The 13,045-nt window shown below is 42.3% G+C and overlaps 1 protein-coding gene across 4 annotated transcripts; it reads left to right on the forward strand.

Annotated features, from left to right (window-relative positions):
* The first annotated feature begins 247 nt into the window (after positions 1-247).
* NAT1 (N-acetyltransferase 1) lies at positions 248-12,746 on the forward strand. Of its 4 annotated transcripts, none has more exons than XM_025394533.1 (4): positions 266-334; positions 1,356-1,505; positions 9,267-9,345; positions 11,863-12,746. In XM_025394533.1, exon 4 carries the CDS (start codon positions 11,869-11,871, stop codon positions 12,739-12,741), a length of 873 nt encoding a protein of 290 aa, XP_025250318.1. In that variant the 5' UTR covers positions 266-334; positions 1,356-1,505; positions 9,267-9,345; positions 11,863-11,868; the 3' UTR covers positions 12,742-12,746. The 4 variants fall into 4 exon arrangements, with proteins under 4 accessions (XP_025250316.1, XP_025250318.1, XP_025250317.1 ...); XM_025394532.1 differs by lacking the exon at positions 1,356-1,505 and adding an exon at positions 2,503-2,886; XM_025394531.1 differs by lacking the exon at positions 1,356-1,505 and having other exon boundaries at positions 248-334.
* The last annotated feature ends 299 nt before the right edge of the window (positions 12,747-13,045 follow it).

Below are 13,045 nucleotides of genomic sequence, written 5' to 3' on the forward strand. Positions count from 1 at the left end.
GTGTCAGGCTCCCAGAGAGCAGGAACCAGGTGAAATACAAGGGCACAGTCCTCCCCCCCAGTGGCATGGGGATAATCGGACAGTACAACTCTCCACACTTTTTTAATGGAAAGATATGAATAAGGGGTCCACAGGAGCAACCTGAGGCCCTGCAACTACATTTCCCAGGGCTCCCTGGGGTAACCCTAAGGTGACTCTGGGGGCGGGGCCACGTGGACATCCAATGAGAGCACTTTCCCCTGCAGACTTTGAAAGTGAGAGCACTTCCTCATAGACGTTGGATGTGGGAGGACTGCGTTCAGTCTGGTTCCTGGTTGCCGGCTGAAATAACCTGGTAAGTGGAACTCTGTAAGGGTCTTGCAGCGTACTTTGTAACTGGGGTTTAATCCTATGTCAAGTGTGAGTACAGGAGAGTAGATTCTACACGATGTCCACATTTCAAGTATAAAGTTCTTCAGAAAGTCTGACTGGCGCATACTTGGAAGCTAATGCTGTCACTACTCCACATCATAGTGGTGACAGTTACAGGTCCTTGATTCAAACTGTTGGCTTTAGAGTCACAGCCGCTTTATCGCTGCGAGAACTTGGCCTAGTCACTTAGTTTCCCTAAAACTCAGTTTCTTTTTCAGTAAAATGGAGCTATGAGTACTGCTTACTTAAAGGAGTTGTGAGGATTAAATACATGTATTAAAAGATAGCCCATGTGTTTAAGGCAACGTTCTCAACAGGATTTCCCTCTTGGTTACTTGTAACCATGATGCTGACCCTCCTCTGTCCCCAGTGGTGTGCGTCCCAAAGGACCCAGTTAGTCCTACAGGCAGCAAGCTCCTAACAATTCCTGCTTCTCTTGCACTGGCTGATAAAAAGCCCCTAAAGATCCCGGATGTCCAGAAAGCTTGATTTCTGTTGTTTGCAATGCCTATGGGAATTCCAGAGGGAAGTTTTTGTTTTTTTGAGACAGAACCTTGCCCAGTTGCCCAGGCTGGAGTGCAGTGGCACGATCTCAGCTCACTGCAACCTCCTCCTCCTGAGTTCAAGTGATTCTCCTACCTCAGCCTCCTGAGTCGCTGGGATTACAGGCACCCGCCACCGTGCCTGGCTAATTTTTGTATTTTTAGCAGAGATGGGGTTAATTTTCGCATTTTTAGTAGAGATGGGGTTTCACCATCTTGGCTAGGCTGGTCTGAAACTCCTGACCTCAAGTGATCCACCCGCCTTGGCCTCCTAATGTGCTGGGATTACAGGTGTGAGCCGCCATACCAGGGACGAAGTTTTATCATGGCTGAAGGACGCTTAGTGGAGAGGGTCTCCAGGAGGCATGAATGACAAAAAAAAATTAACTCCTTCACTGTCAGACTGAGAGCATCACCCGCTGAACATGGACTTGCAGAATTCCACAGAAGAGAGGAGACTGGCCCAGACAGCCAGCCTCAGGAGCTGAGGGCCCGATGGGCTTTCTTCCCTGGATGCTGCTCCCATGCCCTGACACGATGCCCACTACAATGGTATACTTGTTTGTACTTTTCTAATTAAAAAACCAACAAACAAACAATCAGACATACTGTTTGCTCTCGAATGCTTGAAACTCAGAACAGGTGACCACACCTTCCTCCTCAAAAGGAACTTTTTAACTGCCAACTTTCTACCTGCACGCTGCCCAGAGACTTATCTTGTCTGGCCTTTGCCATCTTCAGCAGTGGCAGCTGTTTTTCTCTAGATTTGTTTTCCTGGCCTGCTGCAAGTACCCCCCACTACCTGCCTGGCCCCAGTCGGCATTAACTGGGAGCAGTGAGTGGCCTTGTGGACATGAACAACTGTTGAATGATGGTCTTTAGGTGTGGCTACTCCAGCAACCCCTATTCTTCCAGAGACTCAATAGGCTGGCTTTGGAGGGGGCTAGGTTGTAGTGTCAGTTTAGTGGGATTCCATGCCCTTTTTCCATGGTGGTAGAGACAGAAGAGAAAGAATAAGAAAAGCCACTCATTGGCTCTCCTTATAATTCTTCTAATTATTAATGCCAGAAATCTATGCGCACGTGTAGATGATTTTATCTCAGTCCACAATTGTACTTGTGCTAATTGTAGCCTTAAGGCATAACATCTCATAGGCAGGCTACCTCTGTGTTAATCTGCTTTTAATTCTTCTATGTTGGGCTCTTGTTTATAACTTTTTTAAGAGAAAGAATAAAGGTTTCTTTAGCGATAAAGAAAAAGAAAACCACTGCTGTGTATTTAACATATATAGATTCTAGGGACCTGGAATTGAACAATGAGATCTGCGTATCAACCTGCTCTCCAGGGGTACCACATCCGATAATGTGATTTATTATTGAAGTGCCAAGTCACGTAGGGATAAGTCACAATAGTTGGTCAACTGTTGAATATTGATCATTCAACTAAACAACATTCATGAACTCTGCAGAAAAACACAAGCATTTTGCCCAACATCCAGGGACCTCTAGAAGTTGCCTCATTCTGTGTATCTTACCTTTCCTTTACACAGCTCTCCAAAATGTCCACCAAGGTGACTTAAGTCAGGTTCCCCCAAACCAGACACTAAGACAAGAATCCATGTGTGAGAAACTGAAGGAAGTGCTGGGAGAGCCCCAGCTGCAGCCTGGATGTGAATTGCAACTCTGAAGTGCGTCCAGACGCAAGGCAAGGGCACTAGGCTTTCCAGACCTCCTACTAAGTCATTGATCCAGCACTGCCCTGGCAGGACATAAATCCCTGGCACTTCTAGCTCTCTGCAAAGGAGGGCAAAGCAGCTTCAGGAGCCCTTGGGAGTGCTCCAAAGAGAGTCTAGGGTACAGGTCCTAAAGTAGAAGAACACAGAAGGCCGGCCAGGGGCACTGCGAGATGGTAAAAGAGATCTGAAGGGATCCAGGTAAGTTATTGAAAGTATTCTTCCTGCGCTAACCCCAGTCCTGAATCCTTGCCAGCCAGCCCTGTGTTCCCTCTTAGGTACCCTGAGCAGGCTCTATTTTATGCCCTTCCATACCTACAGTGGAAACCAATAGGTTTGTTTGTTTGTTTGTTTTCAGACAGAGTCTCATTCTGTTGCTCAGGCTGGAGCGCAGTGGCACGATCTCAGCGGCACGATCTCAGCTCACTGCAACCTCCGCCTCCCGGGTTCAGGTGATTCTCCTGCCTCAGCCTCTCGAATAGCTGGGACTACAGGCATGTGCCACCACACCTGGCTTTTTTTAAATTTTTTATTAGAGATGGGGTTTCACCGTGTTGGCCAGGCTGGTCTTGAACTCCTGACCTCAAGTGATCCACTCGCCTCGGCCTCCCAAAGTCCTGGGATTACAAGTGTGAGCCACTGCGCCCAGACCCAATAGGTCTAAGGGGTCTCATTTGAGTCATCATATATGTATATATTTATTTTTTTTCAATTTTTTTGTCTAAAAATCTTTAGACAGGGAATGCACTCTCCAGTTCCCTTCAAGCGCTACCCCTCCTTATTTTATTGCACCTAGATAGGTCTTGCCTTTACATTTCAATAATTTAACCAGAATATGTTCCATTAAAAATCTTTTAATTGGGGGCCATCAGACTGGGTGACTCCTGTGGTTTCATTTTCATTCTTTTTACTGTTTACCAGTAAACAGTAGAAAACTAAAGACTTCACCAATCAGAAACTGTCAACTAATCTCTGACTAGGGACTTTGCACTCTAACCAACCAAATAGCTTTTCCTTGTCTCACTCCTGCAAACAGTTTATAAACGTTTCTCTCCTGCCCTCCCCTTTCCTCAGCAGAGCATTGAGCCACCCATGGTGTGGTGCTGCCTGACTCATGAATTGCTGTCTAATAAACTTTAAAAAACGTTATACCTAAAAAATGATCTTTTAACAATCCCAGTGTTGACAGTACTGGATTGGACTCTCCTAGACTCTGGTCTTTCTTAATCTTCAGATTTAATTTTCTGTGTGTGTGTGTTTTTTTTTTTTTTTTAAGTAGAGACGGGGTTTCACCGTGTTAGCCAGGATGGTCTCGATCTCCTGACCTCGTGATCCGCCCACCTCGGCCTCCCAAAGGGCTGGGATTACAGGCTTGAGCCACCGTGCCCGGCCCAGATTTAATTTTTAACTTCGTATTTCTATCTCCATATAAGCCAAAATGACTCATTCAAAAGCCATAACTCTCATAACTTTTCTACTCTTTGTTCTGTATTGAAAGGAGTCAGTGTTCACCAGCACTCCCTTACTGTGACCCCTCTACTTCTCGGTTTTCATATTAATCTGCTTGTTCACTGGCCATGAAACAGAAACTATCAGGACACCTCAGTTATTGCATTTCTCAAGCTCTTTTATGTTTGATATTACCTTTATATTCATGTTGCCTTTATGATCAAGTGAAATACTAGCCAGAATATTTGGAGCACACACTTTCCCTTCAATACTTTGAAGATATACTTCTATTACTTCACCAATGGCTATTTCTGTGTGACATTCTCTTGCTGGCCTGATGTTTTCTCTTTCGTGAAATATTTTCTTTCTCTGCCAGATGCTTGAGTAGTTGTCTTTAATTTTGACTTTTAATAATTTAACAAAAATATATTCCAGGGGCAAACATGTTGTATCGAACTTTTCCAGAATTTTGTCTTTTGTTTTTCAGCTTCAATGTTTTCATCATTTCAGGAAAATATTTATCTTTACATACATTTTTCTTTTTTTTAACTTTTAAATCCAGGGGTACAGGTACAGGTTTGTTATATAGGTAAACTTGTGTCATGGGGGTTTGTTGTACAGATTTTATCACCGAGGTGTTAAGCCCAGCACCCGTTAGTAATTCTTCCTGATCCTCTCCCTCCTCCCACCCTCCAACCTGTGAAAGGCCCCAGTGTGTGCTCTTTCCTTCTTTGTGTTATTAATTCTCATCATTTAGCTCCCACTTATAGGTGAGAATATGCAGTATTTCATTTCCTGTTCCTATGTTAGTTTGCTAAGGATAATAGCTTCCAGCTCCATCCATGTTTTCATGAAAGACATGATCTTGTTCTTTTTAGTGGCTGCATCGTATTCCACGGTGTATAAGTACCACATTTTCTTGATCCATTCTGTCACTGATGGGCATTTAGGTTGATTCTGTGTCTTTGCTATTGTGAATAGTGCCATACATTTTTCTATTGCACTTTTTGCGTTCTCCACTTCAGAAGCACCAATTGTCTTTGCATTGGCTTGTCCTTGACTGCTTTCTATTAGATTCTATCTTAATTGCTTTATCATTTAATTAGTCTTTAGTATGAGTATCAAGCTTTCTTTCCACATAAGCAATGTGATATGACATTGTATCTGTATAGTTCCTTTCTGTTCATCATTAATTATGTATTCTGATCATTAATTAGTTCCATTTCTGTCCTTAATGAGTATTCTAAGGTATGAAATCTTTCCTTTCATAAAACTATTATTTTACCACTTTATTTTTAGCTGTTTGTTGTTGAGTTTATTTTACATGGTCCATAGCCCCAGATACCTTTACCAAAATTTTTTTTCAGTTTATTTTTCTTCTTAAATTGGTTGTGGTTTTTTTGTATATAACTTCTGCATGTTATGTCTTTTCTTCTAATCTCAATCTCATAGTATTTTCATTTTGTTTGTTTTCATCATTTTTATGTGTATATAGCTCTGTTTCCAACTTTTTTTTGTTGCTCGAATCTGGTGCAGCTGGTGAGATGTCCAACTGGGGTTGGCGTAGACTTGTGAATCGAGGAAAATGACGAGACGAATCTCAATCATTTTAGGAGATTTATTTGCCAAAGTTAAGGATGTGGGCCTGGGAGAGAGATCTATGCCTTTCTCTGAAGATGATTTTGAGGGCTACAAATTTAAAGGGGAAAGGATGGGGTATCAAGAAGCACAGTTTTCATGTAAGAGCAGGGTTGGGAGGAAAATGGTCATTCATAGCTTTGTCTGGCTCTGTGAATCTGCATTTTTTGCATAAGATGACATAAACAAAAGAGGCAGAGGAAAAATGCAGGGACTCTGCATTTTACATAACATACCTGGTGGCTCAGATGCTACTCTTTTAGCTGTGGGTTCAGCCAATTGGTTACCCTGACTCTGTGGTGTCTCATTTTGAGTGATCTGGGATTTTTATAATTGTCAAATGTTTTCGTTTTAGAATAGCTTGTAACAGCTCTGATACTTGCTGTCCATTTTCTATGGGTTGCCCTGAGGAGGTTAAATACCCTCTCTCTTTCCACAGCATCCTAAAGGCATGAGCAACCCCAAAAGCGTAGCAGCTGTCAGTGTAAATGTGTGCAGCCTTCTCTTCTGCCACTTGACAAGCTCGAGTCAGGGCAGTCGGTCTGGCCACTTGAGCCGATCTGGCTTGGGGAAGAGGACCGGCTTCAGTTACCTCTAGTAAGGAAACCACTGCATATCCTGCTCTAAAATTTCCATTTTATTCTCTTAAATAAGACCCATCTGTATACCATTCTATCTCAGCATTATCCAGTGGCATCTCTTGGAGGTCTGTCCTGGGGGTGAGAAGTTGGTCAGTCATCAGAACACAGTCATGAGGGGAGTTGTCGGAAGGGCCCGGCAAGAGAGTGGCTGGATTAAGATTATAGAGCAGGAAATAGTAATATTGGGAGATGATAAAAGCAAAATTTCATAAGAGGCTAACCAGTTGACAGACAGATACTGGGTATGAGGAGAATTTAGAAGGGTCTCAATAGGGTGTGGCACAAAAATGGTAAGGGGGGAACCCATAATTATTTCTTCAACAGACTTGTACAGAAGGGCAATGGCTGTTATTACTCGTACACAAGGAGGCGGCCCTCGAGCCACAGCGACCAGCTATTGGCTATAATAGCCTACAGCTCTCTGATGATCACGATGTTTCTGTGTCAGTATCCCGGATGCAGTACCTTCAGTTTCACATACAAAAAGGGAAAAAGGCAATCTGTAGTTTGGGTGCCATGAGGCTGGGGAATTAGAATTTCCTTTATTTGTTATATAGCTGATTGTCCCTCTGGAGTCCACATGATGAGATTGGGTTGTTCATTTTTTAGGTATGCATATAGAGGGTGAGCCATAAAGGAGAAATGTGGTATCCAATTTCTACAACAGCCTGCCAGTCCCCAGAAATCCTCTAAGTTGTTTCTTGGTGATGGGCATTGGGAAAGCTAAAATTTTTCTCACTTTATCAGGGTTCATACTCAGTCCTTTGACCGAGATAATATGCCCCAAATACTTAACTTGCAGTAAGCACAGCTGAAGTTTGTCTTTGGACTCTGTACCCTTGCTGGCTGAGTAAATATAGACTATCTTCCTGGGAGGAAGATTCTGGGCCTGGACAAAGGAGAAGGTCATCCACGTACTGAATGAGTGTTGAGCCCTGGGGAAAAATTAAATCCTCTAAATCAGTTTTTAGTATTTGGGAAAAGTAAGTGGGACTTTCTGTATACCCTTGGGGCATTACAGCCCACATATATTGCCATTCTTTCCAAGTAAAAGCAAACAAATATGGGCTGTCTGGATCTACAGGAATACTGAAAAAGGCACTGCAGAGTCACAACTGAGAAATACTGGCTGGTAGTAAGTATACCTGATAGAACGGTATGTAGGTCGGGGACTACTGGGTGACTGGCTATTACAATATTGTTTATTGCCCTCAAGTCCTGCACAAATCTCCATTTTCTCCTGCTCAGTTTCTTTACAGGGAATATAGGGCTGTTGCAGGGGCTTGTGCAGGGAATAATGAGCCTCTTTTTAGATAACCTTGCGTAATAGGGGCAATTCCATTTACGACTTTCTGTCATAGAGGGTATTGTTTAAGGTTGCGTAGGGGTTTCTTTGGGTTTATCTCTACCTTTATTGGAGTGGCTGAGAATACTTTCCCTATGTCTGTATTGACTGAGACCATAACTGGGAGGGGACATCCTTGAGCAAGCATCCTCTTCTGGTGTTAGCAGGAAGACTGGGGAAGCTAAAAGCAGTTTTACTGTTTCCCGCTCTTTATTCCAGTGTTTTCTCTTCTCCCCTATTACTTCCTTCTGTGTCTCCATTTCATTTTCCCGGCCACAAGATGATGTTTCAACATTACTAGTACTAAATTGTGGTACGTCGTCCGGACATTTTGTAATTCGGTATTTTTGGTCTCCTGGCCCCCATTCTAAAAAAAGTTCACTTTTTGATGAAAAAGAGATATGGGCATTATGGATGTTGAGGAGATCATGGCTCAAAAGACTGACAGGGGCCCCAGGGCATCTAAGAAATGTATGGTACCTACTGAGCATGTCACATACTCTTAGAGCCTGTGGCGGGGGAGCCGAACCGGATGGAATGGTAAGGTAGAGGTTTGGACTTAAAACAAGAGATCATTTTATTAGACGCAGCCACCACGGTAATTCTTTCATTACTCTGAGGAATGGGGTTTCTAAATAAGGTGGGATTGATCAGAGATATAGTTGTGTCTGTGTCAATTAAGGCAGCTGTAAGCTCATGGTTCATTATTATATTAATGTCTCCCAATTTGTTTGTTATGGTGAAGTTTTAACAGCTCACTAGGAGTTTCCTTGTGGGCAAAATATGGGGGAGGTGTGTGGCTTTTCATCTTGTAGCCATCTTATTGAGGAACCAAGAAAGGGGGAGGCAGATTTACATGACGCACTTACCAGCTTGACTTTTCCTTTTGGCTAAATGAGTTTGGGGGTCCCACAATTTAATTTCCTTTCACAGACTCCTCAATTTTTTTAGTGGAGGTGAGGGGAGGTGACTATGACAAGAGATGCTCTGATGGTGGATCTTCTGTATGTAGATGGTCTTTCTCTCTTTTGAGTAGCATCATACATTAAGGGCCTTACCTTTTTTATCTGCCTCAACACGCCCAATAATAGTTGTACCTAGAGGAAGACCGGGTGCTGGCACTACGTCCTGGTCTTTGATGTGTTTGGTGTATGTCATGGCAGTGATTGGGGGCATGGAGCCTGGTTCAGCCTTCCTTGCTGATCTCATGGCAGTTCATCAGCTGGTGGGTTGTCTCTGGAGTGTGGAAGCCCCGCTCCTGGTGGCTTTCCCAGCTTCCAGGTTCTTAAGCCAGAAGGCTCTAACCCCATCAGCGTTGCTCCCATCTCCATAGTTACAGTTTCCACACACTTTCTTATACAACTCAAATGTTCGCTTTACTGTGCAGTCCATTCCCTCTGTTTTGTGATTTTTAGGAAATCTTCATAATTTGTGGTCTACAAAACTATTATTTTGTTTTCAAGGAAGTCATGTTACATATTTCTAACTGTCTTTTCTCTTATTTCTAGAATTCAAGCCAGGAAGAAGCAGCATTCTGTCTTCTGGATTAAAACTGAAGCTCAACCTACTTTCAGCTTACTAAGAAAGGTATTACGCGCCTTTCTGAGAGCTCTCAGTAGGCTTCCTAAGCACGTTCACTCTGCCTCCTTTAAATCTTATATTTATGATCAAGATGAAAGGGAGGGAGGGACATATCACTGCACATTTACAAGTGGATATATAAAGTTAATAGTATTTTCAGTGAGCTCTTTTCCTGAGCTACTTTCCAAGTGCTTTCAGCATTCCACCTTGAAGCACAGCGTTAGTAATGCACAATTTCTTATGTTCAGCCACAGAATGTTCAAGTGTGGTTTGGTTACAACATACTGCTGTATCCAGGCCTCTAACAAAACAGACTTCTTTCAAATGGACTTGCAGTTGCTAAATTCCAAATCAACACCTTATCTTAAAAATTAAGAAAAGGAGGGGAAGGATGGAGGGAAGGGAACAGAGAGAGTACAAGAGAGAAAGAAAGAAAAAAGAGGAAAACAAATGCTTGTAAACAAGTTATACCAAATAAAAGAGATATAAAGGAATTTCTTAATAGAAGGAATGATATTCTAAGCAAGAATCAAATGTCCAGGTATGTATAAACTGCCTTCTTCCTTTTGGATCAGCTTCTCTCTCTTCTTTACGTACTCAGTACAAATTATAGGTTGGGGGCACAGAGGGGTTGGCAAGGTCTGACTAAATACAACTTGTTCTCTCTCTGAGTGGTAGAACTTTAGAGCTTGACCAAATGTTAAGAAAGGGTGCTGATGGAAGTTAGGATGAGAAGAAATGCAATCTAATAGATTTAGGAGAAATGACGTTGTCGACACTGAGAACAGAGAAAGTTGGAAACTGGCAATATGGGGAGGATAGCTGGGTCAGAAAGGAAAAATAGGAGAATATAGAAGAAATGTTATGAGAAGGGAAAATAAGAGATGCTTCACTCATTATCATTCAACTGGCGGCAGCTCCCTTTTACAAGGTCATCCTCAGGCCATACCACATTACAAAAGAGTTATACCTGAGGCCTGTACAGCACTGTTACAATCAGAGTCTCAAAACATTAAGACTCCATGATGGCAGGTTTAAAAAACCTTTTCTAAAAGATGTAACAAAATAAGGGGCATTTATTTTTTTTTGGTTCACATTGCCTGAAAGTTAAAAGATAGCTTTTGGCTTCATTGAGGTGTTTCCTCATTCTACCTTCTCTTGTTTTTCATTTCTTGGTAAACTTGGTGAACCCTTTGTTAGTGTTGTTCTTCAATAGGTTCTTACCAATAGCTTTGAATGAATACCCCACCAGCTTCTACTCACCAATAGCTTTGAATGAATACCCCCCAGCTTCTACCTTGTAGCAGAATGTACACGCTGAGGTTTCAGCAACAGTTCCTCAATGAAGTCTCAGCTCTACACAGGGCATATGTTGTCCATGAGTTGAGCACTGGTCGTAGAGCATATGTGTTCAAATTGGTTCCACCTAGTTCATGTGACTGTCCATAAGGCACAATATGGGCAGCCTATCCTCTATACAGTAGCCAGAAAGATCACTTTGATTGTAGCAAACATTGCTCAATCACAACCTTTCTCTCAGGCCTCTCTCATTTACATTTCTCACTTCTCTTAGAGTAAAAGCCAAAATGCCAGTCTTAGCTCCAAGGCTGCAGTTGCCTGTCAGATCTCATCTCAATCCACTCTCCTTCTCACTCACGTGCTCCAACTGCCCTGGCTTCCTGAACGTTTTTTGAATGCTCAAGGCATTTTCCAGCTTAGGGCCTTGTTATTTTCTGTTCTCCTGCTTGGAACAATCCTCCTCATGCATATCCTTAGGCCTTATTCTCTGGCATGCTTCAAATCTGAGTTTTTTTTTTTTTTAACCAACTAATTTGAAATTGGAGCTCTCCCTGTGCACTTACTAAATCCTTTCTTTAGTTTTCCCAGGGCACTTACTACAATCTAACAGACTGCATGTTTTATCCACGTATTCAGTTTCCTATGTATGTCACTCCAACTCCCACTATAAGATTTTTGAGAGTAAACAAGCACTAGATCAGTAGGAAACACATTATAGCTATTCAGTAAACTGTTTCTTGAGTTAATCAATCAATGGATGAGTGAATCAATACAGTTCTTTGAGTGGGAAACTTTGTATAAGCCTCAGCTAAAAGGGAAATTGAGTGGGTCAGGTACCACAGATACTATACACTCTATTGCATGATTCTCCTGCCTGCATCAGAAGATGTTTGTAAGCCTATTTTAATAAATACCAATTGGAATCTCTCTTTTGTTAATCACCAAGAGAACCATGAACAAGGTGTTTATCATTTGACCATCATTTAGTCTTGATTTCCAACTTCTCACACTTGAAAGAAGATATAATACATTTCTTACAGGATTCTGGGACTATTAACTGAACTTATGTGTGTAAAAGGAATTTATATAATAAAAGCACTAGAAATAATTATTATGCTTATAACCATTGTATTTTTACATATTTAAAATATAGCCATAATTAGCCTACTCAAATCCAAGTGTAAAAGTAATATGATTTGCTTTCGTTTTGTTTTCCTTGCTTAGGGGATCATGGACATTGAAGCATATCTTGAAAGAATTGGCTATAAGAAGTCCAGAAACAAATTGGACTTGGAAACATTAACTGACATTCTTCAGCACCAGATCCGAGCTGTTCCCTTTGAGAACCTTAACATCCATTGTGGGGAAGCCATGGACTTAGGCTTAGAGGCCATTTTTGATCAGGTCGTGAGAAGAAATCGGGGTGGGTGGTGTCTCCAGGTCAATCATCTTCTGTACTGGGCTCTGACCACTATGGGTTTTGAGACCACGATGTTGGGAGGGTATGTTTACAGCACTCCAGCCAAAAAGTACAGCACTGGCATGATTCACCTTCTCCTGCAGGTGACCATTGATGGCAGGAACTACATTGTCGATGCTGGGTTTGGACGCTCATACCAGATGTGGCAGCCTCTGGAGTTAATTTCTGGGAAGGATCAACCTCAGGTGCCTTGCATCTTCCGCTTGACGGAAGAGAATGGATTCTGGTATCTAGACCAAATCAGAAGAGACCAGTACATTCCAAATAAAGAATTTCTTAATTCTGATCTCCTAGAAGACAGCAAATACCGAAAAATCTACTCCTTTACTCTTGAGCCTCGAACAATTGAAGATTTTGAGTCTATGAATACATACCTGCAGACTTCTCCAGCATCTGTGTTTACTAGCAAATCATTTTGTTCTTTGCAGACCCCAGATGGGGTTCACTGTTTAGTGGGCTGCACCCTCACCTATAGGAGATTCAATTACAAGGACAATACAGATCTGATAGAGTTCAAGACTCTGAATGAGGAAGAAATAGAAAAAGTGCTGAAAAATATATTTAATGTTTCCTTGGAGAGAAAGCTTATACCCAAACATGGTGATAGATTTTTTACTATTTAGAATAAGGAGTAGGCTGGGTGTGGTGGCTCACGCCTATAATCCCAGCACTTTGGGAGGCCGAGGTGGGTGGATCACGAGGTCAAGAGATCGAGACCATCCTGGCTAACATGGTGAAACCCTGTCTCTACTAAAAACAAAAAATTAGCTGGGCGTGGTGGCGGGCACCTGTAGTCCCAGCTACTCGGGAGGCTGAGGCAGAAGAAGGTGTGAACCTGGGAGGCGGAGCTTGCAGTGAGCCGAGATCGTGCCACTGCCCTCCAGCCTGGGTGACAGAGTGAGACTCCATCTCAAAAAAAAATAAATA

The sequence above is a fragment of the Theropithecus gelada genome, chromosome 8 (genome assembly GCF_003255815.1).
Source record: "Theropithecus gelada isolate Dixy chromosome 8, Tgel_1.0, whole genome shotgun sequence".
NCBI classification, from domain to species: Eukaryota; Metazoa; Chordata; class Mammalia; order Primates; family Cercopithecidae; genus Theropithecus; species Theropithecus gelada.